Source organism: Hermetia illucens, chromosome 2 (genome assembly GCF_905115235.1).
Source record: "Hermetia illucens chromosome 2, iHerIll2.2.curated.20191125, whole genome shotgun sequence".
Lineage (NCBI taxonomy): Eukaryota > Metazoa > Arthropoda > Insecta > Diptera > Stratiomyidae > Hermetia > Hermetia illucens.
In genome coordinates this window covers 159446815-159474634 of record NC_051850.1, presented here as the reverse complement: position 1 = coordinate 159474634, position 27820 = coordinate 159446815, and the positions used below count along the sequence as shown (strand labels likewise).

The following is a 27820-nucleotide window of genomic DNA, read 5'->3' as shown; positions in this document are numbered from 1 at the left end:
TATATTGCGTCAACGCTCCTTTCCCCGAATTGGTAATCAAACTTTCCAAAGTCGTTATTTGCCTCTAGCACAATTATCTTCCCGAGAGTGCTTACCTGTTTCCCAATTGGCATCTGTCACCGAACAACTGTGCCTGCCAAATGTCATTGACACATCAATGCACATCAGCTGTAACTGTCACGTTGTTGCGATTTCGTCGTATAGCGTTTTTGCAGGTGCATATTTTTCCGGGATTTCCCTGAGAACCGTAACATTAATCATTCTTTCATAGGTAGAAAGGATAAATGATAACGAAGAGTGCTAACACTTGCTGCAACAAAAATGGACGCTAACGAGAAGGCGAGTGTTTCGGAGCGAATTCCCGAAGTTGTGCCCAATTCCAAGGATAATTCGTGCGGAGAGGCGCCAACACAAGAATCTAAACGTCGGGTTAGACCTCGCCGGAGAAGACATCGTTCGAAAAAGAACAAGCAAGGCCAGGACGATTGCGAGGAAGACAATGGCTTGTCTGATGAGGGAGAGGAAGTTGGTCCGCTTGACCCCAATGGAGTGACCCAGAAATCAGAAATTGGCCGGACGCCAATCGCCTCCAGTGATTTGAAGGCGAAAATCTCTCGTGTCAAAAACAAGCTGGCGAAATTCACGAACAAGTGCAGTAAAGTGGATAACAGGCGACCATCACAGACGACAGTCGATCAGAAGTCTGAGGGGAAACGGCGAACTTGCTCGGAACGGTCGGCATCCCAACAAGGGGCTGAAGCCAGTTTCATCAAATCCATGCTATTTACCTCCAGCGCAACGGTAAATAACGCGCCAAAAACCGGAAGGTCTGTGTCAGAATCTGAACCGGGACCTAGTCGAAGGCGAAATACAGAAGAGGAGGATTCCATCGCTAAATCGGTAAAAAAACGGGCGCGACAAAAGAAGGGCTCAACAGAGAAGTCCCTTTGGGACCAGTTTTATGGCCGCAAGCCTGAAAATGGAAATGGCGAGTTCAGATTGGACAGTCTCTCGTTCTTTCTGCTCGACATGCTTTTTACTTCCGCCGAAAAGAGGGAGCAACTCATTGCCAGGGAAGCCTGCAACCGAGGAATTTTGCTTGAAAGCAACAACTTTTGGCATTTGAATCCGAAAATCCTCAAATGGAATTCACAACCGTTCCGCTCTTCCTACGCCAAAATTGCTGCCAACTACTCGGACCGTAAATTCGCTGGGAAATTGTTTGCCGCCGCGCCACCGCCGGAAGAAGCCAGTCCGAAAACTTTCGAGGATCTTGTAAACATTGTTGTCCAGGAAGGACTTTCCGAGGATCAACGAAAAGAGTTTGCCTTCCCAGTGACGGCGAGCACCAAGCGCAGAAAGAACTACTTTAAGGAGGAGGACTTTGAGAGCAAACTGGAGGCGTTTGCTCAGAAATGTGTAGAAGCGAACCTCGGCGTGATTGTTGAGGAAGAAGTGCGAATTAGCGCGAAGAACAACCATCACGCATTCATAAAAGTGACCGACAGTGAACGGGACGCCATGATTTCGACCCCACTGACGAGGAAGTTTGCATTGCAGGGAGATGTGGTGCGAGCTTTTGTTCGAAACGGGTTCGAGGAGCAAACCACGGCGGAAGAGACAGTCGACTCGCCACCCGACGATCAAGTCATTTTAGACTCCCAAACCGACGACCAACTCGACGTGGATTCCCCGCCTCTTGAAGATACTGTTCAGCTACCCGAAGAGGAACCTCTTGTGGTCGGCAAAAGCACGAAAGCGTTCGTGATCAAAATTGTGAAAGAAGTGCATAATCGCATGGTCGTCGGCAGTTTCCTTTCGTGGCGGAAAAACTGTAAGTTCATCATGTTCGTGCCGCAGGACATGCGACTACCTAACATTCGCATTTTCGAGGAATTCTGGCCCGACTCCTTCCGACAGGGTAACATGGACAAAGTCTCTGACACACTTTACGTCGCTGAAATCATCGGTTGGCAAAATGATGTGTGCATCGGACGAATCGTCCAGTCAATTGGAAAATGTGGTGATTTGGATTCGGAGAATCGCGCGATCCTGCTGAAGAACAACTTGCAGTTGGTGCCGTTCGATGAGAAATTCAATGAAATGTACAGCGGCGAGTTTACGATCCCCGAAGAAGAGCTAGGAAGACGCGAGGATCTGAGAAAGGAGTGTATTTTCACGATCGATCCTCTCACAGCCAAGGATTTGGACGATGCAATGTCGGTGAAGCAACTCCCCGACGGGAACTTTGAAATTGGCGTGCACATTTCCGATGTGTCATATTTCCTGGAAGAAGGATGTGAACTGGACGAGCTGGTAAAGATGCGCACTACTAGCGTTTATATGGTCAATGAAGTGTTCCATATGTTGCCAAAATCGCTATGCTTCCGATGTTCCCTGCTGCCCGGTACCGACAAATTGGCTTTTTCAGTATTTTGGAATATGACCCCTGAAGCTGAAATACTTTCCACGCGATTCGCACGAACTGTAATCCGTTCCTGCACGCAGTTTGCCTACCAGCATGCCCAGCTGATTATCGACAATCCAGACCGAGAGTTCAGCGATTTGGATTTCCCCCTAATCCACAACGGATTCACAGCAGCTGACGTGGTTCGATGCGTCAGACAATTGGACTCCCTTGCCACAATCATGCGAAGAAAACGCTTCGAAAACGGAGCCTTGAGAATCGATCGACCCAAAATGTCGTTCATATTGGATCCGAATACGGGAGCACCAATTGAAGTGAAAAAACAGGAACAGCTCGAGGCGAATTTCCTGATTGAGGAGTTCATGTTGTTGGCAAATCGTTCGGTGGCTGCGTTTATTTATGAGAAATTTCCCAGCTTATCGATCTTGCGTAATCATCAGTCTCCGTTGAAGAATGTTTTGAAGCGCGTCAAGGATATATTGCAGAGGGTGGGAATGTCTTTGGACGTAAGCAACTCCAAATCGATATATAATTCGTTGAGGCGTTTGATTGCGGAATGTGGAAACACCGAGGCGGCATCTGTTTGCTTGTCCCAGCTCATTTCGAAGCCTATGATGAGAGCCAAGTAAGTGGATGATTTGGTTATTAATTATTAGAATAAAATATTGAAGGAGTGCTTGTTATTGTACGCTGTATTGACGCCGCAACCGCCTTGTCTTTATCGGTTGTTCCATTTTCCTTGGTCAAAGGACTGATCGGGATGGATTCGCGAGGTTCTCAAATCACCATCTAGTGCATCAAGCCATCGTTGTTTAGTTGACCGCTTTCCATCGACTTCAATGTTCAGATCAATCTTGTGAAATCTCGTTAGCGCGAATTACATGATCATACCATCGAAGAAGCCTCCCTTGCAATTTTCCCACGATACAATTCCATATCGATCGCAGATATCTTCACTCGGATGTGATCATGGCGTGAGTGCGAGCTGACACACTTGATGTACATAGATGACAACTATTGGTCTTCTTCTTTTTCTTCAAGATCTGTAGCTGGGAGCTACAATCACTTTTCCGAGGCGCGAAATTTCTTTGATTTTCCGAGCCAGTGTTCGGCTACCTTCTTCTCTACATACTTCCGTTCAATGTTACTATGATGGGGGATAGCAATGTCAATACGTGGAGCAACCCGTCTTGTCAACTAACAGCTCGTCAGCTACAGATATTGTACCTAAATCACTCACGACTTCCCTTGATGTCCTGGAATTCTCACCCAGTCTGGTCCAAATCATGCAGAAGTACACGATTCTGCATAGGTGTTCGATGTTGTGCTTCTTTGACTAACACCGACAGAGACACGGAGCAGTTTTGACATGCTCGCCACCCTTCGAACTTTACTTTTCGGATCGCGGTAGAGAAATTTAAACCAGCGCGTGAGTTCTTTTGGTACTGTACTAGGTGTTGCCAAAGGGTATACCAGATGAGTTCGTGTGGCACACGGTCAAACGCCTTGTCTAGATCGAGATATACAAAGACAAGAGGGTGTGGCGGAGCGATACCAGGCATCTGGAGACAGCGTGATGGGCCACGTGTCCGTTTAAGGAAAACCGGGACCACTTTACAGTTCAGTCTCAGTAATCGGACATAGTAGGGATCCACCACCAGGCACATTGGCCTCAGCTTAACCCATCGCCAGGTGAGCCCATTCTTCTCATAATGTTAATATCGTCAGCGTAGGCCAGTTCGGTTAGGCGCTGCCGGGCGTCACGACGGACGCCACTAAATTCAACCACGTGTTGGTCGGCCTGGATGAGGAATCTATCGCTGAGCAAGTGTTCCTATGCCCAGTTCACTAGGCGTCTGTTGGTAAGTGATCTAATGCTTGGTGACCGCAAAGCCGGCCAGTTGCTTCGGGAAATGAAGCAGCTGGATCGGGACAACATTGGCTTGGACCTCCTAAAATCCATGTGGCTTCAACGACAGTCGGAGGGCACGTAGGTCATCCTAGCGTGTGTCGATAGCGGTTCTCTGCAGGTCGCACGATTGCACGATGTGCTCGACCGCCTCGCGATCGCGGAGGTGTCTCACGACTCCGCCGACGTGGCAGAACTGAGGAGGCAATTTGCCGCGCTTACGGCCAATGTGACCCCCCTGACGACGATGGTGAATGCTTTGTGTCCAAGAGAGCGGTCGTGAACTCGTTCGATGGCCACTCCGAGAAATAGGCCTTCGGGTTTGCAAATCACGCGAGGAATTGTATTGCTCATACACTTTTCTCGCGACCTAGAAAAGCTTGGAAAAGATGATTTCGTGGCTAGAATCGGTTAGGCGGAGAAGTGTCTAAGCTGGGATATGATTAGAATATCAGTTCCACCGTGAGCTTTTTCATCTGAATGCTTGGTGTCGTAGAATGTATATCCTTGCATCTGGCGGTGGTCTTTTTGTGTAAGATGCATTTCGGAGATCCAAGAATCGTTTAAAAATCTGTACAGCTCAAGTTCAATGACAAATTTGACTTGTAGAATTTGTGGCTGGTTACGCATCATCTCCTGGAATATGGTCAGCATTGATGCCATGAATTGTGTTATAGCTTGCATCAACATGACGGGAAGTCCCTCTAAAATTTATGAAACGGGGTTCACTGGTGCTTGACCTTGGGAAATGAAGTGAAAGATGATTTGGCTATTTTATGTTTATTAAAGGGTTGCCGGTGTAGCTGGGGTCGCATATTTTGCTTAATATCCATGAACACATTATGTGGTCCACCGCAGTTATTGCAAGATTTGAGACGTGAGTCCTCCTTCTTTTCAATACAGGCAGTTGTACTGTGTCTCCCGGTGCCACCACTATGGAGATTTTCCTCGGCCATTTGGTGGTTATTGCTTCCTCGACTTCAGTTGTGCTGGCATGTGGAATTGTCGATCTTCCGTTGAAATGTGCTCGAAATATTTTTTTGCCATCTATCCGTTGCGGCTCGACGGTCGGTAAGCAAAGTACCGTTCTTGTCATTAACGCAAGAGAAGTGTTCGATATTGGTTGTACGTTGGTGTTAGCTTTTGGCAAGTTGATACAGATTTCTATCGCCATTCTGAGTATCCAATTTATCGAAAAGATCTTGTTGATGGTTCGCTCAGATGACAGTGATCGCAACTACCTGGCGCAGTCTTTAAGGCTGCAGAGATTTCTGGAGAGTACACAGACCATTTAGGCATATATGGATTCGGGCTATCTGGATACGTTGGCCGCCACCGCAGACAAAATTCTCGAGGTCCACGCGCGAGCCGTGTTTGGCCCAGCAGCAGTAGACGAAGACAATCGTTGCTTTGCGTTCAGGAAGTAGGGCTAGATAACGGTGTAACATAGCCTCCCGAAAAGGGCGATCGGGTAGTAAGTCATCAGGACCCTCGTGCAGTCTTTAAGGCTGCAGAGACTTCTGTAGAGCACACAGATCAGCAGGGCTAGATCACGGTCTAGAATCGCCTCTCGAAAAGGGCGATCGGGTAGTAAGTCGTCAGGACCCTCGGCACCGGAGCATGCAGGTACCGCCGTAGATTCATCGAAGAGGCCACAAAATGCAACACCCTCTGCACTTTCTCCACAAGAGACTGGGGTTACCGGGAGCTTTGACGACGGCTACTAGAAATGGAGCATCACGTCGATACAGGCACTTTGATCTATGCTTTTCTCGCATCCCGAAATTATAATTTAACATCGCAATTATTAAAACTCGCAGCGGGAAATTTCCCATCGATCCGCATGTTTGGCTACAGACGGGTAGACTTAAGTCTAAAATTTCAACGAGCATTTTTTTTGGCATTTCATTATCGAGGATATCAGCATTTCCGAGCATCCAGACCCCCAATCTATACACCATTTTGCAGGACTAAATGTGCTCTATACTATACAAGTGATCACGAATTAAGCTCCTCTTGTCGAAATTCTCAGTATTAACGGAGATACGACCCTTTAAAGTTTTACACAAGATTCCTTCACTTTAAGGCCATTTTCAGAGCACCTAGACCCCCCAACCACCATTTTGCAGTCGCAGACTTCCTGTACCACTATGAGCTGCTAGTGCTCATCTTTTAACTCACCATTTCTGTTTATGTGAATAACAAGAAATGTTTGTTTTTAATCTACAGATACTTCTGCAGCGATGGCGTGGAGTATGATAAATTCAGTCATTATGCATTGTCAATTCCAATCTACACGCATTTCACGAGTCCTATTCGGCGATATCCTGACGTATTAGTTCACAGGCAAGTACATTTTTTTGGGATCATTTCTTATAATTTAAAATATTTTTCTTTTCTGTAGATTGTTGGCGGCTGCTTTGGACTATACTCCGGTTCCTAAGCGAACACCCGCTGAACTCAAAATTCTAGCTGAGCGCTGTAATGATGATAAGTACAGTGCCAAACTAGCAGGTGATGATAGTGCAAACCTGTACTTCTTGCATTATGTTAAGGCTAAAGGTTCAGTACTAATGCTGGCGGCTGTGATGGAGATTTATTCTTATTCGTTTGACGCAGTACTAGTCGAAACCGGCAATGCGATCTCGGTGAGTCTGAAGAGTCAGTCTGAAGTGAAGACACGTACTACAAAGGAAAATGGAGTTTGTAAAATGTTTATAACTTATCCCTCTTCTGATGAAAATATTGAGGTGAATCTATGTAGCGAAGTATGGTTGAAATTGTCGGTGAAATCGAACCGGTTAAGGGGTGTGCTTGCTCCACCTCCAGGAAGCAATATAGAGAAAGTGGAGGAGACTGTTAACGAAAGCAATGACCAACAAAGTGATGTTCCAGTGAATGCAGAAGAAGAAAGGATTGTTTCTGACGAAGGGAATGGTGAAACAAACGACGATTTTGCAGCTGAGACTGTAAATGAAGAAACCAGAAGTGTTGACGAAAGCATTCAAAAAATGGCTGTCGCTAATGAGGCGTCAGATGTTAAAGAAAGCTCACTAGGAAACAACGACAGTAGCATTAGCATGTCAGAGCTGGTGATGTCCCAATCGCTCGCTTTGGCGAGGTTACTTGTTGCGGAAACTAATGATCCGATTGACACGGGGGCTGTATCAAATTCAGGAGAGTTGGATATAGCAGCAAACTCAGAAGAATTTACCATTCCTGCTGTGTCAAACTCAGAAGAGGTAAAGGTTTCTGCTACGACAATCTCAGAAGACTTGACTGAAAGGAATCAGAGTTCCCGTAGTAGTAGCGTAAGCAGTGACTCGTCCAGCACAGTTTCATCATCTGTTAGTCAAAGTGACGACTCTGAAAATACAAGGCCGCAGAACACAAATGAAGCAGATGTGCAAGCACAAGTGACAACCGATGCAGGAGATAAAACAGGAAATTCTCCCGAGAAAGATGAACAAAAAGATTCAGTCACAGAAATTGCTGAATCGATGAAACAACTCTCCGTCGAGTCGACAGACACTCGCGACGAAACCTCTAATCTCACACCGGGCACAATTCAAATCGAACAAACATCAACAGACTCGATCGGGGTCCCGATCTCAGAAACTGGACAAGAAGTTCAAACTAGTGCAAGCAAGTCGTAGAAAAATGAGCATAAGGAGGTTAAGTAGCACTGGCTCTAGTAGATTGAAGATAAGAAGTTTTTTACAGTTTTATATTTTTATTATATGCATCCTTTGTGAGGATTAAACATATTCAACAAAAAGATAACAACCGAGGACAAGAATTTGTGATAATCATTCACTTAGTTGCTGCAACGAATACAAATCGTTATTTTACTTCCTAGAAAAAAGTCCGTTTCGTTCAGATTAATGCGTATCAGATAACTTCGCTCAAAACAAACATGTCCACATTATAAAGAAGTGAAACTTCTGGGTCGACAGTTGCTTGCAGTACGTATGTTCCATGTAGGTCCGTTTTGGGTGGAACATGAAAAAAATTAAATTTGATAGTGATGTGATATGGTTAAACCATTCTTGTTTAGATATATAGCTTAGATTTTACTTGATTATTCTATCATCCGGACGTGTGTATGTTTTTTTCAATAATTTGAAGTCCGCTTGATGTCGCTATCCAGGAAAAACACTTGAGTGTCTCTACAGAAGTAAATAGATTGCATGACCGTTTAGTTTCTGTAATAGAATTCATTTTTCTAAGTTTAATTCATTTACATCATTCAATAAGGATTATATACTGAAAATATAAATCGACGTTGTACTATAATTTTTACAATATTTTAGAGAGAAGTTGTAAATAAAGAAAAGAGTTTTTTAGAGAAAATGTAAAAAGAGTTAAAAAAAAATGCTTTAATAAAAAGACGAAAACTGGACGTAATCTGCTGTTTGAGTTGTTGGTCGAGAACAAAGCCGAATGCCCTGAAATGAGGTCAGTGGTTGGAACATGTGTTACGATGAAACTACAGCGTTGTATCACCTTGGCACCAACCCGGTCACCAAGTCTGTCAACCAACCAAACTCCCCCTAACAGCATTTGTCAGTCGTGAACACCGACTGCGCGAGATAATATATGGAACCGGACGGTACGTGCTGGATCTAACCCGAATGCTAGCAGTTTGGGGAAATGTGGGCCGAGCCTCTTGGTTCTCAAATACAGTCTCCCAAGACACAGAGTTTTTATCACGTGGTTGACTCAGTAGTCAACAAAACTAAACCCACCCGAGGTAAAGTACTATAATAGAGATGTAAAGTCTGGAGAGGGGGGTGCTCATACCCCCGAAAATTTCATTTCCAAAGATGCTAAACTGGCGAACCTAATAAGGAAGAGGATCAAATAAAAAAAAACAACTAACGCGCGAAGGATTAACGAGGAAGGACTAGCCAAGAGCCGATTCTTGAACCAACGTGACAAGGGGCCTCCGTCTTCCTTTCATCTTATTGGGGAGGGGAGGAGATTACATGGCGACCCTGCAGCGGCCCAGTTCAATCGAAATGTTCGCCCCTGCCGCTTCAAACATGATGGGGGGAAACCATAAATACATGGGAGGACTGACGCGAAATATTTTACACAGAATAAAGTTTTGCCATATAATCTCCACAATATTCTCTTCATGTTGGACGGTTTTTTTTTCTTCCTCCGCGTTTAGTGTATCAGAAGACAAGACAAGAACACAATCTGAGAAGATTCACCGCGAAGGTACGGAGACAAAATGGCCGAGACTGATTGAGACTATGACGACGCTTCTCTAGTGAGCTATAAACTCTGCCTTTACAAGTCTCGGAGCTCTACTTCTTCTCTGCTTCGATTCCGGAATGCGATACTTTGACCACTCTTCCTCAATTCATCAAGACTCAGCGCCTTGTCGATACAATTCTCCATTTACTGAAATGGGACTGGATGACCGGTTCCACTTTTGTTGGAACTTTCTTCCTGAAATGTGACGTGAAAATTTTGTTTCGATTCGATCGCCGTTTCACAATTTCACCTAATTCCATCTCAAACTGTTTCCTTCCCTTTTCAAAGGGACTTTTTTTTCACGCAGTTCCCCAAATAAATCAATCAGAAATCCCACGCCATGTTGCTCGGCAAAGCGGTGAAGCCCTGCCACACCGATAAAATTCCCCTGCTGGAGTCGAAATTGGAAGGCTCAAATTTGAATTTTTAAACCCCCGAATGCGGGCAGGAAAGTTGCACCGATGTAACAAACCACAGGTGCTTCGCGGACCCCATGGCAAGGAGAATAATCTGGAGGAATCAGTTGGGACGGTCAGAGGTGCCTGAGTCGGGCTTTGCCTTCATCATCGAAATGTACTCGTGGATCCTGAGCGGCCTTGATGTTATACTGGCCCCCCGCGTCTATCGAGTCCAGTTTAATGAGGTTCTGAGTAAGCGTTTCCTCCAGTTAGAAATATTTCCTGTTGCGGAAATCGATGGATTGCTGTGCCGCAGCTTGGCCCCGAGGGAGCCATTGAGGTGTGACTGAGAGCTAGCTTTTATGCCTTTCCATGGAAAACTCCAACATCTCTCTCACTGGCATCCATCAACCTGTAAATATGAGCGCCCAGCCGTTCCTTCGCGACAATGAGGAACTTCGTTTGTTAAAATCGCTTTGCCGGAAATTCCTCGGGAACAGCCTGTCGTGTCTTCAAGTTGTGGTGGTTAGCTGCTCTCTGCTGGGTCAATCGCAGCTTCGTTTGTACCTCTTGTTTCAGGAGCTCTGTACTCGCATTACCAGAGATGACCGAAGAAGGATCCTGAAGGAGGTTCAATTGGCGTAACTGAGAGTAGGACCCTCAATGAGTGTTCATGTTCTGAACGAAAGTTCCAGTCGCGTTGATTAGGAGAGGCCTAAGCTTGGATGGCAGATATTAGGGATTGATTAACCCATTTGGAAGCATTCGCCTGAGGAGAATACAGAGCGATGAGCACATATCTAAAGCCTTTTTGTTTCATCACCCGACCGAAGTGAGCGAAACGGAATTGTACCTCGTTGCCCGGTAATACTGATTAAGGAGTGCCAAAGACATTAAAGATCCGATCCACTAGGAATCGAACTACAACCTCAGTCACGAAGCGCCGGATCGCCTCCTTGAAAACGAATTTCGTGAAGTAACCAAGCACGACGATTGCTCCGACGTTCTCCGACTTATTTCGTGGTTACGGACCAATTAGATCGACGAACAGCTTCTGAAACGGAGTGGGAACCATAGGAGGATGAAGCGTTTGATTGGGCGCCTAAGTGGTTTTACACGTAGTACAACTGTCTTCATATGACTTTCCTTGTTGAGCCATACGCCGCCAAAAGTACATGCTTTTACGGCGATGTAAGGTCTTAGCAAACCTCCTATAAGCATACAGAGAATGGTCATGAAGTCGCTCAATCAAATCTCCCGTTCAATTCCACCGGAAGCAAAATTTTCCAATTTGAAGCTTCACACACCCCTCCCATCCTTAGTTACGGCTACAGGCAGTTGGACGTGAGTCTCGGATTGCGTCGAACATTTTCGTGGTGATTCGTTTTGGCGGATATTAGGACCCCCATTTTAGATGCAGACTGCCTGTTGCACTATGGGTTGTTGGTGGACCTGCAGAACAAACCCATAATAGACCCCGTAACCTCTTTAGAGTCGTCAGGAGAAATTTCCAAGTACTACGCAAACTACACTCTTTCCGTTGTTTTCGGGGGCAGCCGGTTAAGCACGATGTGGCTCCCCGATCTTCTCAAAGGTGCGTCCCCGATCACCACAGAAGCTAGCTGTTGCAAAGAATGCCCTCCACCTAATATGGTTCCTAAACTAAATGACGCATGGAGGCCTGGCGGAGATTACAGGTGTCTGAATGCTCCCCAAGGATACCCTATTCCGCTCATCCATGACTGCGCATTCACTGACAAACTGCCGTCTTTTCACGACCTTGGATCTTACCAAGACGTGCCTCCAAATCCCTGTTGCTCCCGAAGATATACCGAAAACGACTATCTGCACACCTTTCGGACTCTTCGATTTCAATAGGATGATATTTGGCCTCTGCAATGTTGCGCAGACATTTCAGAGGTTCATCCACTCTGTCCTACGAAGCTTAAACTTCTGTTTCGTTTACATGGATGATGTTTTAGTTGCCTCTGCTTCCGAATCTGAGCATTTGGACCACTTCGTGTGCATTTTCCAACCTCTTCTTGAGGGCCGGTGTTCTAAACGTCGACAAATGCAGATTCCTACAGAAGCAGGTGATCCACATGATCACCCCCTGACAGAATCCAGACACAGACAAGGTTGAAGCGATCAAAAACCTTCTTCTGCCAACCACGGTTCTTGGACATGTTAAACTTCTATCAGCAATTCTCAACGCTCAAAACGAAAGACTCCCGCGAGGTTGTGTGGTCTACTGAGGCCGTCCGGGCGTTTGAAACCGTTAAATGACAGATTGTTGATGCCCTAGCTGTGTTAGTCGACGCTTCAGATATAGTGGTAGGTGCCAACCGTTGAGCTTTTTATTTAAACAACTCAACCCAGCACAACGTAACTAGAGCGCCTACGATTGTGATCTACTTGCTGCGTTTCTCTCCATTAAATACTTCCGGTTTTCCCTTGAAGGCTGGGCGTTCACAGTGTTCACGCACCACAAGCCCTTTATTTTCGCGCTTAAACAAAAGCTCGACAACCCTCGCCCCTCCTCAAGTGAGCTTCATCAGCCAGTTCACTTCCGACATTCATCTTGAATCTCGGAGGTCGCAGTCCCCGCCGCGGTCGATTATATGGCAATCGCCTAAGGGCAGAAAGACGACGCAGAGTTTCGGAGCCTGAGGGCAAACTCCAAATATAAGTTCCAGGAGTGTTCTATGTTCGGCTCAAACTCCTACTTATTCTGCGAGACCTCAGGCAAGGGACCTGTGCATCCAGACATCAAGACGACGAATCGGTTAGTCAATGGAAAATACTTCTGGCTGTCCATGAACAAGAACGGAAACTCTTTGACTAGAGATTTCAACGCGTGCCAGAAGTGTAAGATCAACAAGTACGTAGTAAGTAGTAAAAAAGGAAGTGGATGTTTTCCCTGGGTCGAACAAGCGCTTCCACAATATCTACCTCGACATCGGATTCGAGCATTGCCTCACAATCAGCGACAGGTTTATGTGGTTGCCTGAAGCAATACCTATCTCTTCTGAACTGCCCTGACTTCATGCCGCACTGACACCGAAAAAGAAATTTCGTTGTCAAAAATTGGTTTTTAGATATCATAGTCACCGCGATTTGCACTTGGGTAGACATTGAATAATGCACTCGAGGTGCTCTAAATGCTCGGACTCAAAGGGAGACGCGACCAGAACACCATTCAAATATACGAGACAGAAGTGTACATTTTCAATCTTTGGAAGGTTTGTGCAGCGTTGCACATTCAAAAAGTAATCCTAGTGAACTCGCAGCAGAGTCTGAAAGGTTAGCATATTGCCATTTTCGGAATGCTTTCGGGAGCTATAGGGATCTGATAGTATGCCTGGACTAAGTCTACGGTCGAGAAAATACGGCAGCTTGCGATAGAGTGCACAAAAACGTGGATGAGTGGAATGGGATACCGTTCTGGAATCGTCGCCACAAGGTCTCCATTCGCCTTTGGATTTAGGAACCATGTGAAGTGGCGAAGACCAACAACCGTCTGAAAAAAAAAGTTCTGTGAACTCCTTCCGCGCAACTGCGAGCTTATGCGGTGGTAATGGATGCATCTTAGAAAAGAGCGGGGAGCCAGTAGTGTTGACGTGGTGCCGCGGTATTTTCGAAGAAGTGATATAATGAGTGCTGGGTGAGTAGGAGGAGATTTTGCTTGATGACCTAAGGGAAGCTGGAGAGTCAATAAGAGACCTGTTACATAGATCCACTAGCAATCCATAGTGCCATAGGAAATAAGATGGAAATGCTGATGCCCGCGATAATGACGCGCCAAAAAACCCTCGGCGAAACTCTAGTCTCAAGTCTACCTGTCTGTCGCCACTCGTGCGGATCGACGAAAAATTTGTTGCAGCGAGTTTCAATGATGCCGGGATATGAGAAGAACACTGGCTTAAGGGGCGACGTGGTGCTGCATTTCGGGTACCAATCGCCAGAAGCCCTGCAAGTTTAGTTTTTTCAGTGTGAAATTGCAAGGGCTGGTACTATTTTTAGTCTTTTCGAAAAACCTACGGTGGTACCAGCATGCCTCGATACTTGCCGAGAATCCCAAGGACCCTATTGATCGCCTACTTTCCGAACGCAAAGCACCGATGGCCTCTGCCAACTCAGGGACGGTAGCTGTTAATGCCGTCTCATTTACTGGCAGGTGCTTTATGAGCTGTTCATTTATTTTTTTGTCGGAGCAGTCCACAAGAAGTTTAACCGTCTCCTCATCTGGCCCGACCGGCGTGTGATTGAAGCGAATGGTGACGGCAGTCAACGTGAATTGGGCCTCGAGCTGAAAGAACCATGCTACCGGGTGCCAATGCCAAAACGCACCGCGCCAGTTACCGAGGGACTCGCCTTTATTCTGGTGGACATCGTGAGCGGAAGCGAACAACCCTGAAGAGATCAAAAACATGCAAGCGGAACGAATGCAGAAAAGAGCAGAAAGGGCGGAGAAGAAAATGGTCCTGGGCCGTCTCTTGCGGCGTTCTTTTTTTATATTTTTGTTGGTTTTTTTTTTGTAGAAGGGAAAGAGGTAGTGCTGACACAGTAATAATAGAAAAATAAAATGAAATTTAAACTGTAACTAAGCTTATATTAATTCCAAACACTTTATTGATTCTTTCTGGTAATTTTTGCTTGATCCTGGCATTCTGGCAGTCGTCGACGGAGCTGTCATGCTGGTGCCATCTTCTAGGGTTCGAACTGTGCTCCTGGTGTCTTTGGCTTTTTTTTTTGGTGACTGTGATGACTTGAGGATCTATATTAGGTTTCCGCTATGTGTCTGCGGGTCGGGAGCGACGGAGCGCTCGTACTGTCTGCTGGGCTGGAACTCGAATGCGAATTCGGCTGCACGGTCTGGCCTGGTTAGCTCCCGTCTTTTGATCGGCGTTTTGCCAACTCGGATTTGCAGGAAAATGTTGACTTCATTTCAAAAACGAAATCACGCACACACCAAAATTCCACGTTTCCGATCGCTCGTGGAAAACTCGGCCGCATAAGGGACTTTCTTATAGGCTCTAGTGCAATAATTCCAAGTTGGAATTTGGCAATGAAAGGTCCATTTACGTCACGATAAATACATTTTATTTCTTCAATAATATAAAGAGTTCCGTCGAGAAAAAACTATACACATAAAACCTCACCTAAGAAGGGGTAAAAAATACACTTAAAACTTTAGAAAAGTTCAAGCACGCTATTCCACAATTTCGAGGTATATAAAGAAAATTTACCTAAAACTATGAACTAAGAGTATCTACAAACTAATATCGATCTAAACTATCCTCAGTTATTCTGTCGATTTATCTTTACTTCCAACATCTACGGAATTCTCTTCGCTACCAGTCGAAACACTCAATACAGAGCACGTCCTGTCGAACTCATTCGTTGAGAAATTATTGGTACTTGTACAAATATTTCGGAGATAATGATAAAATCGGGAACCTCGTCGTTCCACTTGTGATCGAGCTTTCTCACTTCGGCAAATCGATCGAAGGACAGGTTCGTAATCAAGATCGATTGACCGATTCGAGCGAACGATCGATTGCGGAAGGTAGGTTGACAGTGATAGTCTAAAACCAAATTGGTGATTGTTATCACTAAATCAAGAGGAAAAAGAAAAGACTTACCGTTCCGGTTTACTCCTCGGAGCCATATCGATTTTCGTTTTAAAATGTAAATGCGCACGGAGTGATTTTTCTACTAAAGTATGAGCTATGGTCTCTTCTAAATTTTCACTTAGACGACTTTCAACTTCAGGTGATGTGAGATATGATGCCACCGAAGCATTTTCATAGAATTGAATGATATTATCAATGCTTTCAGGAGCCTTTGAAGTATGTTGCGCAGAATTTTTGGATCGTCGACCACGAGTTGCAGGTTTTTCCGGTGGCTTTTGCAAGTTTTCAAAAATTGTATCCAAATTATAATGCAAACATTCAAAATCAATTGGACACTGTATCAAATAGTCTGAGTTTTGATTGATTGTGAAGAAATCAAATAACGTTTGATGTGAATAAACACTCAAAGCTGCAGTTTTGTCCACAGGGACCACATCGTCGACAATCTCGCTTTCAGTATCGTCCTTGAAGAATTTACGCGGCGACTGCAAATTAGACGGTTTACCGGGCTTCACACGAACTCTGTCTCCTCCGCTTTGTATGAAGAATTGCATCTCCAGGAGTGTTCTCCTCACGTTGCGATCATTGTACAGGTAGAGTCTCATGATATCGTCTAGCTCCACGAAACAGTTTTCGACCAGCGACATAACCGACAAGAATTTTGATATATTCAAAACATTGGGTTTGGGAAACTCAATGCATGATTGCTTTTGTAACCGCGTCAAATGTGGACATTCCAGGCTGTTTGAAATTATGATAACGGGGCGTTTAGAGGTGTTGACTAGTTGGTAAACAGCCTCAACAAATCCTGAATCCTGTTCGAATACAATGTCTGCATCCTCGACCAAAATCAAAGATAGTTTCGCGCTTCCACTTAAATCGGAGATCGAGGAGCTATCATTACCATCTAAGTCTTTTGCTTTGTTACCGCTGAGGCTTCTCTTTAGCATATTTGGTTTATCGCTTTTAACCAAATGAGACTGAGTAGCCTCTTGCATTTCTTGTAGAAGCTTTTTTCCGTTCCTTTTCATCCCCGCGTTTATTTCAAGCACATTAAAATTTAGTTCATTGGCCAGAGCAAACACAGCATTGGTTTTCCCGCTAGAACTAGGTCCACATAACACAACGCAATTGCAAAATCCCGAATAGTTCGAATCATTGCTGGCTTCAAAATCATCTGAGCTATCATTAAAAGCGGAACATCTTCCGTTTTGCCAGCCGGAGAGGAAGTTTTTCAGTTGGCTGACAGGTTGAAGGTTGACTAAAACCTGATCGGAAGTCATTGGCTTATATTTCTCGGTAAACATCATCTCGCCGTTGACGCTAAAACCGTTTTCATCATCGTTAACTTTGCTGTTCGTTTTCAGCATCACAACTGAATCCGAAACTTGTTGTACAGCCAATTTTCTGGTTTGTTTGTATTTCCCTCGCAGCTGCTTATAGCATCGATACGTTGGGAATTTTTCATAAGAAACCTTCAACGTTTTGATGATATCAACCTTGTTTTCCACTTCGTCTAAGGTGCCGAGCGTTGGGAGAGGCTTTTTCAATGGAGTAAATGGCTTCAAACCATTCACCTTGTGCACTTTACTAAGCCTATCTGGGCTATTTGTCTTCTCATGCCAAGAAACGCCGCATTTCTCCCAATCAATACTCCGATTGGAAGCCACTCGTTCCTCATCACTTTCGTGCCCTACGTGACTAATTTTTGGAAACAGTGATTCCAATGAGATCTCGTAATTTTCTTCAAATTGCTTCTGCTTGGCTATTTCTAGCTTCAGTTTTTCGGGAATTCCAGACATCAGGAAATCCTTTCGAGCTTGCATGATGGCAGGATCTATAGCGGGTTTTGGAACGTTCTTGATAAACAGCGGAGCCAATTTTTTCGGTTTCTGCGCCGAGGAATTTTCAGTTGAAATGTCTAAGCAAATTACATCATCATTTCCCTTGTCTTCGTTCTTTTCACTGGTTTTGTTTGTCGATCTCTGCCGCCTAGGCTCGACCTTTTCAGGACTACCGTAGAAATACTCTTCATCGTAGTGAACTCGGTTGGCGCACGATCTCCGAGGTCTGCTTGTCGGCGTCTCCGCTTCAGAAGCAGGTGGATCAATTTCTTTTGATTCCACGGTTTTTGAAGAGTTTTTTGGTTTACGGCCAGCCTTCCTAGTTTTTACCTCTTGTTTACATTCAATTGGCTCAGGAGAATCTTTTTCTTTTTCCTCTTTCACGTTTGTGGGGGAAACGATTTTCGGGAAATACCCCAGCAAACTGTCACGCTTTTTTATTGGCGACGATAACTTTTGAACAAAATCCGATTCTTGGCTACAAACGACACTACCATCGGATTCAGCCGAGGAAATTCGTCGAGATCGTTTTTTACGCAGAGCAGATAAATTTTTCCCATTCACAATAGGTGAGCAGTCTGTTGGTACTGATGAGTCTGGCGGCGCTGTAATTTCATTTTGTCTCCCCCTTGGCTTACGTCGAGTGCGTGTATTTTTAGTTTCACTCCGTGGCTCCTCATTGAGAGTTTCTTGGGAGGAAGAGGCCGAGATGGCTTCGGTACTAGCAGCTGCAGATTTTAACCTTTTGCTCGTCTTCTTCACTGATTTTGGTGAATTAACAAGCATTTTTTTCAACCTATGTGAAAAGGCAACACAATTGTTTTACTTCCTTTCAACTTTAGACAGAACTTACCTTTTCGCTCGTTGCTCCATTTGATGCTCCACATACTCCTCACGCTGAAGCTCTTCTAGTTTCCTTTTTCTTCCGCCTTTGCGATCAGCCCAGTCTTGCAGCATCAACTTACGTTTTACTTTCTCAGGATTTGATGGAGATGTTAAATCATCTTGCGATGGATCTTTTCCCGCTTGATTCGAACCAATTGTACGGTTACGAGCGCTCATCATAAATGTGAAGGCATTAATTTTTGGGGTCGTGTTTTCTTCCAGTGGTTTAGGGTCATCGTCGACGATCGTCACTTCAGATGATGTATCCTTTGCAGATGACTGGGTTGGAGTATTCGTGTCTACAGAGCTTTCTTGTGTGGAAATTAATTTCGCATCGTCTTCATCCAATCCAGACTTTTGAGATGAAGATACGGTTGCTGATTTCAAGGAGTTCTTTCGACGTTTTCCAGAATTTGTCAGTCTCTTTTCTTTGCTTCTCCTTCTAACAACCTCCACGACACCATTACTCGCGACATTTTCTTTTAAGTCGGGAGTGCTACCTTTCACTTTTTCCTGGGTGGTGTTTGGTGATACGAAGCTTAAGCTGTTGCTGAGGATGTTCGAAATGTCTGTGATTTCAGGCTCCGATTTGTTCAACCCGTTAGTTTCCTTTCTCCTCCGATGCCGATGTTTCTTTTTTACAGAACTTATCACAGACTCCATATTTGATATGATTTGACGACTCTGTGTTTTGGGAGAGGGTTTGGGTGTTGGACCATTTTTAGTTGATGGGGTCGTTGCAAGCTTCGGAGTTGATGGTGTTGCTGGTTCAGATAGAGTTTGCGTTGATGGCGATTCCAGCTTCGTTGGGCTGAAGTAGTTTTTTAAACTATTCATGTTAACAGTGGACCGCTAAAAAAGTTGTGAATTATTACTGTTAATTTTTGTTCGTGTTTCAACGGCAGAAAAAAAAGGTTGAATAGAAGATTTTTCTATTTATAACAATTAATGAATTTTCGGAATATCCCGGGTTCGTTTAGGTATCGTAGAATTTCCGTTAATAGACGTGGTGTGGCCCGCTGCAGTTGGAGCACATCAGCACCAAAAATCTGATGTATGATGCAGGACACTTACATAGAAAATGCTCCTTGGGCCCCGCTTCCTTATTACAGGATGAACACGTATCATCTTGAAGAATCCTGAGCATATGTCCACCTAGTGAATTATGGCCAGTCAGAATGCCTACATACTCCTGCAAGTCTTCCTGCCTTGCGACAGGATATACTTCGAAATATGTTTGTTTGATTCTGATAGGAAAAGTTTGATGTGTTCCCAGTTCAGTTTAATTGCTGGTGACGGTGACGGCAACTCATCAGACGCTGCCTTACCTCTGCCCTGGGAGCAGAGGGGCAACAGGTGCCAATCGCTCAATTTATATATAATCGCAACACGGCATGAGAGCGAAGTATATTGAAGCGAAATCCGTCGTATGTTCTTAAACTAGGCCAAAGTTAATTTTGGTTTGAGGATGCATCCACTTGATGATGGACGAGACCGCTTGAGAAGCAACTTACTTCCTCTCTTGTGGTCCATAGACCCCTCTTTTTTGAGTTAAAGTGCAAGTTTTTCAAAAAAGTTGACTGATCGGTTTGTTCAGGGAAGAGTCAACTCATCAGACGCTACCTCACCTCTGTCCCTTCCTCTGAAGAGGGAGCCCTTCGCAACACCTATAAGAGGGAAATGGATACCGTAATAACCGTAGCCAAAAGATTGAAACAGAGGTTCTAGAGCAACCCGAGCAGAAAAAGCATCAACAAATTATATTCATAACCACCTGAAGAACGTTATCATTGACACGGTCACAAACATACAGTCACAAAAAAGACGGAATGGCTGGTTCGGCGATGAAAGTAAGCTAGCAACGGCATGGAAAATGCTGCATACTGGGCAATGCTGCAATCTCAGAGAATGCGGACACATGCCAAGACCTATCAAGAATTTCGTCGAGTGACGAAGCGAGTTCACACTAATCCTGGAAGAACCAACAGGTCTGTGAACCCGAGAAGTACAGGAGCAACTGCACCAGGTGCGGAAGTTTTACGAACAAGGGTGTACGGGACAAATAGGTCGAATTCGGCCAATTGAAACCTAATACGGGAATGTCTGGCGAAGATTGGTATTCTCGCCTATCTCGCTGCTACCGTCAATAGTTATTTAGCAGAAAGGAGGCTCTGGTATGATACTGATGACGGACCCCAAGAGTACGTTGTCGCTCCGTTGTCACCAGATAGATCCATTCGAATTACTCTATGAGCTGCTATCATTGCAGTGCTCTGATAAACAAATCCAAGGACCGCAAATTGAATAATACATTTAGAGCTGCGCGGGATATCGTGCATATGGCACCGGTAATACCCAGACACGCAGTGTTTTGCAGTGTGGCTAGTATAAAGCGAAAAATTTGTTGTTTCGCCATAGCGCACCACACTACGGGATGTGGCACAGCAGGGTTAACAACGAGCGTGACCACCTTTCAACATTCGCAGCAGCAACCTAGACAACGAACAAATCGCCCGAGGAATAAAAGAACTTGTTAGAATTGTTAACATATTTAAAAAAAACATAAAACCGCCGCCAGAGGCGGCATTGATACTCTTTGGATTTCCGCGCGTGAGGCGTCCACTTCGGCGTGCGTCGGTGGTGTCTCTTTTTCTGTCGAACGGGGCATTTGTCGGTGCGGTCTGCCGTAGTCAGAGTAGGACCTTTTAGAATTCGACACCACTCGCGTCGTTAACTTAGCTTTTGTTATGTTGATTGACAATAAAGTCGTGGCAGGATCCTCAGGTGACCACTCTCGCAGTGCGCGTCCCTCCCTTTGGTTCGTCCGTCTGGAGGCGCAATTCCAGGTGTCCGGAATCACGGCGGACGCGACAAAGTTTATTTACGCCATTGTGGGCCTGGATGAGGAGTCCATCCTCCTGGTGGTCGACATCATAAAATCGGCCTCCTACACCGTATTGAAAACTGAACTGATTAAGCGCTTGTCGGTAAGTGTGCCAGCTAAGCTGGTTCACTTGCTGGCAGGTTTGACATTGGGCGATCGAACTCTCAGCCAATTGCTTCGCGAAATGAGGCAATTGGGTGGGAGCAAGATCGACGACGATCTGTTGAAGTCGCTCTGACTGCGACGACTTCCGGAGAATACATAAGCGGTCCTCGGGTGCGTTTCCGGTTCTTTGGAGGCACTGGCAGCTGCGGCTGACAAGGTGTATGAGGTGCACGCGTGTCCCTTGATAGCGGCCGTTCCGCAGCCTTCAGATGAATTTGGCGAGCTGAAGTGTGTGTGGCCAGCATGACAGAGATGAGGGCGACGCTGGACGTTCATCATTCGGGCGGCAGGTCGCGGACTCGCGGTCTACTGCTCGAAAAGGGCGATCGGGTAGCAGGTCATCAGAACAACCTACGGACCGAAGCATTTGTTGGTACCATCGCAGATTCGGCGAAAAGGCAACCAGATGTACGCTCCCGTGTAAATTCACGCCCGCCTAAAAAAACTAGGTCTGCGGGGGGTCCTGGCGACGGCTACTCAGAACGCAGCGCCACGTCGCCTAACAATTTATGATCCTCTCAGCAGGCGCAGTTATCTTGTAGATACTGGTGCGGATGTTTTGGTTCTTCTCGTACCCCGGCACAATCGGCTATTCCGTCAATCTTTGAAACTTGTGGCGGCAAATTCCTCGCGTATTAACACCTACGGGTACAGGCAAGTGGACGTGAGTCTTGGCTTGCGTAGGACGTTCCCGTGGCGGATGTCAGCTTCCCCATTTTAGGCGCAGACTTCTTGTGTCACTATGGGTTGCTGGTGGACTTGCAGAACAGGTCCCTTATAGACTCCACAACCAACCTTAATTCGTCAGGCTAAATCTCATCTCTTCCCCACAACAATCTTTCCGTACTTTTGGAGGACATTACTGCCTTTCGTGTTTGGGCACTTCTCCAAAAGTTCAGCCAGATTACTACCGAGTGTAGTCTCTCCAGTGAAGCACAATGTGCAGCACCACATTAACACTACTGGTTCCCCTATCTTCTCGAAGGTGCGTCTCCTACCTCCCCAGAAGCTGGCAATTGCACGGAAAGCGTTTGAACAACTTATGCAACAGGGTATCTGCAGACCTTCGGACAGCTATCGGTTTTCCCCACTGCATATGGTCCCTAAGCCAAATGGCGAACGGCGCCCTTGCGGGGATTACAGAAGACTTAAGGCACAGACTTTTCCGCTCATCCACGATTTTGTGTATCATCTCGCAAACTGCCGAATCTTTTCGACCTTGGATTTAACCAAGACCTATCACAAAATCCCTGTAGTTCCAGAAGACATTTCAAAGGCGGCAATATGCACACCCTTTGGACTATTCGAGTTCACACAGATGACTTTCGGGTTGTGCAATGTGGCGTAAACCTTTCAAACCACTCGGTCCTGCGAAACCTCCACTTCTGTTTCATATATTTCGATGATGTTTTGGTCGCTTCTTTCTCAGAGTCTGAGCACTTAGCCCATCTCGAGTGCATTTTTCAACGTCTCCTTGAGGCCGGTTTAGTCCTAAACATTGAGAAATGCAAGTTCCTCCAGTCACAGGTGAGATTCCTCGGCCATTTCATATCCATTAACGGAATACAGCCCGACCCAGACAAGGTGCAAGCAATCTTAAGCCTCCCGCGTCCGAAAACCGCGAAGGATTTGTGGAGGTTCTTGGGCATGCTAAACTTCTATCGTCGTTTCCTGCCCAAGGCCGCTCAACACTAGTCTGTTTTGAACGCGTACTTGTCTGGTCACAAAACAAAGGATACACGAGAGATTGTGTGGTCTGAAGAGGCTGTCCTAGCCGTTTTTGTTAATGCCTCTGACATTGCAGTAGGTGCTACTCTTTACCAAAAGGTGAATCAAGTCTGGCAGTCGTTGGGCTGCTTCTCTAAACAGTTGAACCCCGCTCAACGGAACTACAGCACCTACGATCGAGAACTGCTCACCGCGTACTTGAGCATTCAATACTTCCGGTTCTCCCTAGAAGGCAGGCCGTTCACAGTGTTCACGGAGCATAAGTCTCTCACATATGCTTTGAAACAAAAGCCCGACAAAGCGTCCCCCCAGCTTCGACACCGGAGCTTTATAAGCCAGTTCATGTCCGACATACAGCACGTGTCCGGCAAGGACAACATAGTTGCTGACACTTTGTCACGTGTTTCCGAAGTTAACATCTCCGCCTCACTAGACTTCTCGGCTATCGCCAAGGCGCAGGTAGATGACGCAGTACTTCAGAGCCTCAAATCCAACCCCAAATATAAATTTCGGGAGATGCCCATCTTCGGCTCGAACTTCTCTCTCTGCTGCGAAAACTTGGGAAAGGGACCCCGGCCACCTTTCGCAAGGAAGTGTTCCACGCAGTTCACGATGTATCAAATCCAGGCATCAGGACGTCAAATCGGTTAGTCACCGAGAAATACATCTGTTCCACAATGAATAAGGACATCAACTCCTAGGCCAGAGAGTGCATCGCATGCCAAAAGTGTAAGGTCACCGGGCATGTAAGAAAAGAAGTGGGCTCATTCCCCCGCACTACCCAGCAGTTCCACATCATACACCTCGACGTCGTAGGCCCTTTGTGAGACTCGCACGGTTACAAGTATTGCCTTGCTATCATCGACAGGTTTACGCGGTGGCCTGAGGCAATACCTCTGAAGAACATTACGGGGAATCTTGTGCCGAAGCCCTCTGTCGACAGTGGATCCCTCGCTTTGGCGTCCCTGCAGTGATTATCACTGACCAGGGAATGCAATGGAATTAAGCAAACTCCTGGGATTCAAACGCCAGCGAACTACGGCTTACCACCCGCAATCTAATGGGATGGTAGAACGTTGGCACCGATTCGTGACTTACTGAGGAGGCTGTGGATTGTAGACGCGATGGAGCGAGACAGGATCGGAGGCTCAGTGGACCGTAACTCGTCGAATGGGTGGGCCCTGGATCAGGGGTGTAGAGCCAGTGGAAGCAACCCTGGTGTAGGAAGGCATTGCAGACGAGATCAACACAGATTGAGAGACTTGGTGCATAGACTCCTGAGATGATGTTGAGGTTACACTGTTAGGCACAGTAGGAAGCGCCTTTTCGGAAGTCACAGTCTCGTCTAACGAATTCCTAAGCTGCCGGGAACACGTAGATAGCGACGACTTAAGAGATCGCTGCATTTTTGGCATCGCACCAGTGTTGCGGTTCACGTTTTCGGCATAATTCAGTGATTGTGCTGAATCGGTGGGCTTGGTATGGTCACCCTTGGCAGAAGGAGAAGTAGACACAGCTGAAGATACAGTAGAAGCTGCCGGTAGAGGGAACCCAATCGACTTCGATACCAAAGCAGAAGCCTCAACGAACGACGAATCTTGAAAAATACTGCAGGTATACCTAGACATTTGGTGTGGTAAGATTTCCCGCAGTAATCGTCGGAATCGAGGAATTTTGAGCGCGCGGATTCAGGTTCGTTACACTGCGCGCATCGTCATTAGTCATTCTAGAAACATATGACCCAAAACAGGTGGGAGAATTGGAGTACATTTTATTTCGGCGATGCCGCGCAGTAGTGGTGCTTGTGGTTGGTCCATACTGGCAACCATATTACCAGCTAAGCTGTTGTGTTGATTGTGAAAAAAACAGATAGGCCAGGGCCTGGATGCATGTTGATTTAGGCCAGGAGAAGCAATTTTAAATTTTTAAAACTTTGGCTCGTTGAAACCATGACCCTGCTTACAAGGGAGCAAAGAAATGCATTTCTAGCCCAGTTGACTCATCCACGTATGCTTTTTTCGCTAGATTACCTTTGTATTTTATACGCAGAGTGAGATGCGTTCATAGTTTTAAAATAAAACAACGAAAATCAACATTAAATTCACAAAGTTGAAATTCTTGTCTATCCACTGATGAGTGCATGCAGCAAAAAATGGACTGTCATGTCAATGACCTCAATTACTTCTTCCTCAAAACCTGCTTTGGATTTTATTCGCCACCTTAATTTCAACGATTTAGTATCCTGTTGGGCCCAATAATAGCTAAAATATCACTTCAAATTCACAGAGATAATTAGGACATGATGCTTTACGCACTTACAAGATAGTGGGAAACTTCACTAGCAAAACACTCTTAGTTCGAAGACTATCCTCGCAACTTCACTACTAATTTGTCATTAGTTTATGTGTTACTTTCAGCCAAAAACATTTTCTCACAGTTATTACCGCGAAAACTTTGAAAATAAACACTTCACCAAGTACCGAGACGAGCAGTGTCAGACATATTGACAGTGAATTTGGCGGGCGGTTCGATAACCTTGAAATTGATTAATGAAGAGTTTTTGAAATCGAATTTGTTCCAACTATAATCTTATTTAAAATGTGAAAGGATGTTCTTTAAACCCATTTTGAATTTTTTACAAAAAAGTTCATATTTGCCAATATTTTCAGTGAGCTTTGTTGACCTAGCTTGAGATTCCGCCACAATTCAAATGGTTTTTCGAAAATCGAATAGTCTTAATTCGAAGTCCAATTGGAAACTTCAGAGCATTGTCAGTGGTCCGGTACGACAATGACGAGGGTGATGTAAAGCGATAGCTGCGGGAGAACTACATTTAAAAATAAGTGATTTCAAGCTTATAGCACTTTTTAACCTTCATGATTTGAATCCATCTATCATTGGATTTGTCGTCAGTAAGTGTCTCAAGTGTTTAATCCTCCTGTCGAAATTGGGTGTCTTAAGAAATTTGAATCCATATAAAGAAAATTTCATTTTTTGGTGATTAATAGGGCAAAACGTGCCATAGAAACCTTTTCCTACTTTACAGATCCTGCAGATTAATTTGTCGAGAGACTAAACAACCAGCGAAAATGATATCTCTTGGGAAAATAGCTCGCATCGCCGTCAGGCGTACAAATTGCCGGGGCATAGTGACTACACCGAATTGTCGGGAGATATTCCAGGTGCAAAGCCCCGAGGATTTTGAGAAGAAAGTGAAGCAAAGTGAAAAGCCCGTCGTAGTGGATTTCTTTGCAACGTAAGCAGACTGAATTGCATCCTACGTTGCATTCAACTAAATGCCATTCCGTTTTAGGTGGTGCAATCCGTGCAAGATGCTCACGCCGCGGATAGAATCAGTGATCGGCGAGAAAGCGGGAGCTGTTAAGCTGGCCAAAGTCGACATCGACGAGCACACGGACCTTGCTCTCGACTACGATGTCTCTGCGGTCCCTGTTCTGCTTGTTATCAAAGATGGTAAAGTACAGAACAGGATGGTCGGGCTCCAGGACACAGACAAAATTCGCGCCTTCATAGAACAAGCGGTCGACGCGAAGGCGAAGTGATTTCCAACAGAGAAGCTGATGTGGTGTGCGCTCCTTTAGTTCTGTAAATATCCAACACCCTCGTTTAGTCCAAAAATATAATAGTTGACGGGAATTTTCCTAGGAGTTAAGGTTAATATTAAATTTGATGATGAAATGAAGTCTTTGATTCTGAATTGCCAGTGATTGGTTGAGGTCGCACGCTTATGATAAACAGGGGGAGGCGCCTCTCACATCAAAGTCAAGGTCGTCTTCTGTGACGTATTTAAGGCAATGCATTTGTTTTCGACACGTAAACATTAGACTGATATATTTATAGACAGAAGGCGTCCAGTTGAATTTATGCGCAATTGAGCGCACTCAAAGATTCAACGGATAATTAGGTTAGTTCAGATATATCGGAACAGGGTTAACTGATTATGAACTTTTATTTTAATGACTAAACAACAGTAGATGTGGCATCTTAAAAGTGTAATCAAACGCCTACAATTTGAAATGAACAATTTGGAAGTCATATAGCTAACACGATAGCTAGGTTGCATTTGTAATAAGCGTAGAGCGTGAAGGTCTTGGGGGGTTTAACGTGAGCACCTTCCATATAGGCACAATCCACGGTCCTTTTCGGATTCGTATTGATTTGTAGATCACAATCAGAGCCCTGCTCTAGCTGGCACAGCGGTACAGGTTTATAACCGTCATGGAACTCTCGCAAGGGAGCCAATCGCAAAGCGGGCAGAGAGCACACTCCAGGATCGCTCTCCTCAAGTACATTTGGATGGCAACAGGCGAAGGACAGAAGAAATCATCATCATTAACGGCGCCACAACCGGTAACCGGTCTATGGTAGGCCTGCCTTAGTAAGGAACTCCAAACATCCTGGCTTTGCGCTGAGGTCCACCAATTCGATATTCCTAAAAGCTGCACATGCATTCATCAGGAGATGTGCGTGTATGGGCATGCTTATGCGCAGGCCGGGTAGTCCATGAATAAAAATTGGCTATGGGAAGGATACCCAGAAATCAAACCAAATATGGAGGACGAGAAAGAGTTTTTTTACGGTGCAGGGCATCGGAAACCCAGTACCGGCATTTTTTTGGAGTGGGCAAGCGGGCCGTCGATATCCAGTGACCGCAGTA

General features: G+C 45.4%; 3 protein-coding genes across 5 annotated transcripts; 2 read left to right on the top strand and 1 right to left on the bottom strand.

Annotated features, from left to right (window-relative positions):
* The first annotated feature begins 135 nt into the window (after window positions 1-135).
* On the top strand, window positions 136-8744 carry LOC119648709. 2 transcript variants are annotated; one of them, XM_038050516.1, is made up of 4 exons: window positions 136-215; window positions 272-3053; window positions 6567-6683; window positions 6742-8744. In XM_038050516.1, exons 2-4 carry the CDS (start codon window positions 322-324, stop codon window positions 7991-7993), a joined length of 4101 nt encoding a protein of 1366 aa, XP_037906444.1. In that variant the 5' UTR covers window positions 136-215; window positions 272-321; the 3' UTR covers window positions 7994-8744. The 2 variants fall into 2 exon arrangements, with proteins under 2 accessions (XP_037906444.1, XP_037906446.1); XM_038050518.1 differs by having other exon boundaries at window positions 173-215; window positions 276-3053.
* A 6336-nt stretch (window positions 8745-15080) lies between these two features.
* On the bottom strand, window positions 15081-25686 carry LOC119648897 (ATPase family AAA domain-containing protein 5). The gene is made up of 4 exons (XM_038050799.1): window positions 25462-25686; window positions 18334-19217; window positions 15646-18276; window positions 15081-15588 (listed from the first exon to the last, which is right to left on the bottom strand). The coding sequence occupies exons 2-4, from the start codon at window positions 19200-19202 to the stop codon at window positions 15306-15308; spliced, it is 3783 nt and encodes a 1260-aa protein (XP_037906727.1). The 5' UTR covers window positions 19203-19217; window positions 25462-25686; the 3' UTR covers window positions 15081-15305.
* A 207-nt stretch (window positions 25687-25893) lies between these two features.
* On the top strand, window positions 25894-26841 carry LOC119648898 (thioredoxin, mitochondrial). Of its 2 annotated transcripts, none has more exons than XM_038050800.1 (3): window positions 25894-26054; window positions 26168-26398; window positions 26456-26836. In XM_038050800.1, exons 2-3 carry the CDS (start codon window positions 26232-26234, stop codon window positions 26703-26705), a joined length of 417 nt encoding a protein of 138 aa, XP_037906728.1. In that variant the 5' UTR covers window positions 25894-26054; window positions 26168-26231; the 3' UTR covers window positions 26706-26836. The 2 variants fall into 2 exon arrangements, with proteins under 2 accessions (XP_037906728.1, XP_037906729.1); XM_038050801.1 differs by having other exon boundaries at window positions 25896-26054; window positions 26189-26398; window positions 26456-26841.
* Window positions 26842-27820: the final 979 nt, after the last annotated feature.

Coding starts and splice junctions, on each gene's coding strand:
- LOC119648709 (XM_038050516.1), top strand. CDS start 322: ATGGACGCTAACGAGAAGGCGAGTGTTTCGGAGCGAATTCCCGAAGTT. Junction 3,054..6,566: donor AAGCCTATGATGAGAGCCAA/GTAAGTGGATGA, acceptor TTTAATCTACAG/ATACTTCTGCAGCGATGGCG. Junction 6,684..6,741: donor CCTGACGTATTAGTTCACAG/GCAAGTACATTT, acceptor TCTTTTCTGTAG/ATTGTTGGCGGCTGCTTTGG.
- LOC119648897 (XM_038050799.1), bottom strand. CDS start 19,202: ATGAATAGTTTAAAAAACTACTTCAGCCCAACGAAGCTGGAATCGCCA. Junction 18,277..18,333: donor ATGGAGCAACGAGCGAAAAG/GTAAGTTCTGTC, acceptor CTTTTCACATAG/GTTGAAAAAAATGCTTGTTA. Junction 15,589..15,645: donor CCGAGGAGTAAACCGGAACG/GTAAGTCTTTTC, acceptor ATTTGGTTTTAG/ACTATCACTGTCAACCTACC.
- LOC119648898 (XM_038050801.1), top strand. CDS start 26,232: ATGATATCTCTTGGGAAAATAGCTCGCATCGCCGTCAGGCGTACAAAT. Junction 26,399..26,455: donor GTAGTGGATTTCTTTGCAAC/GTAAGCAGACTG, acceptor ATTCCGTTTTAG/GTGGTGCAATCCGTGCAAGA.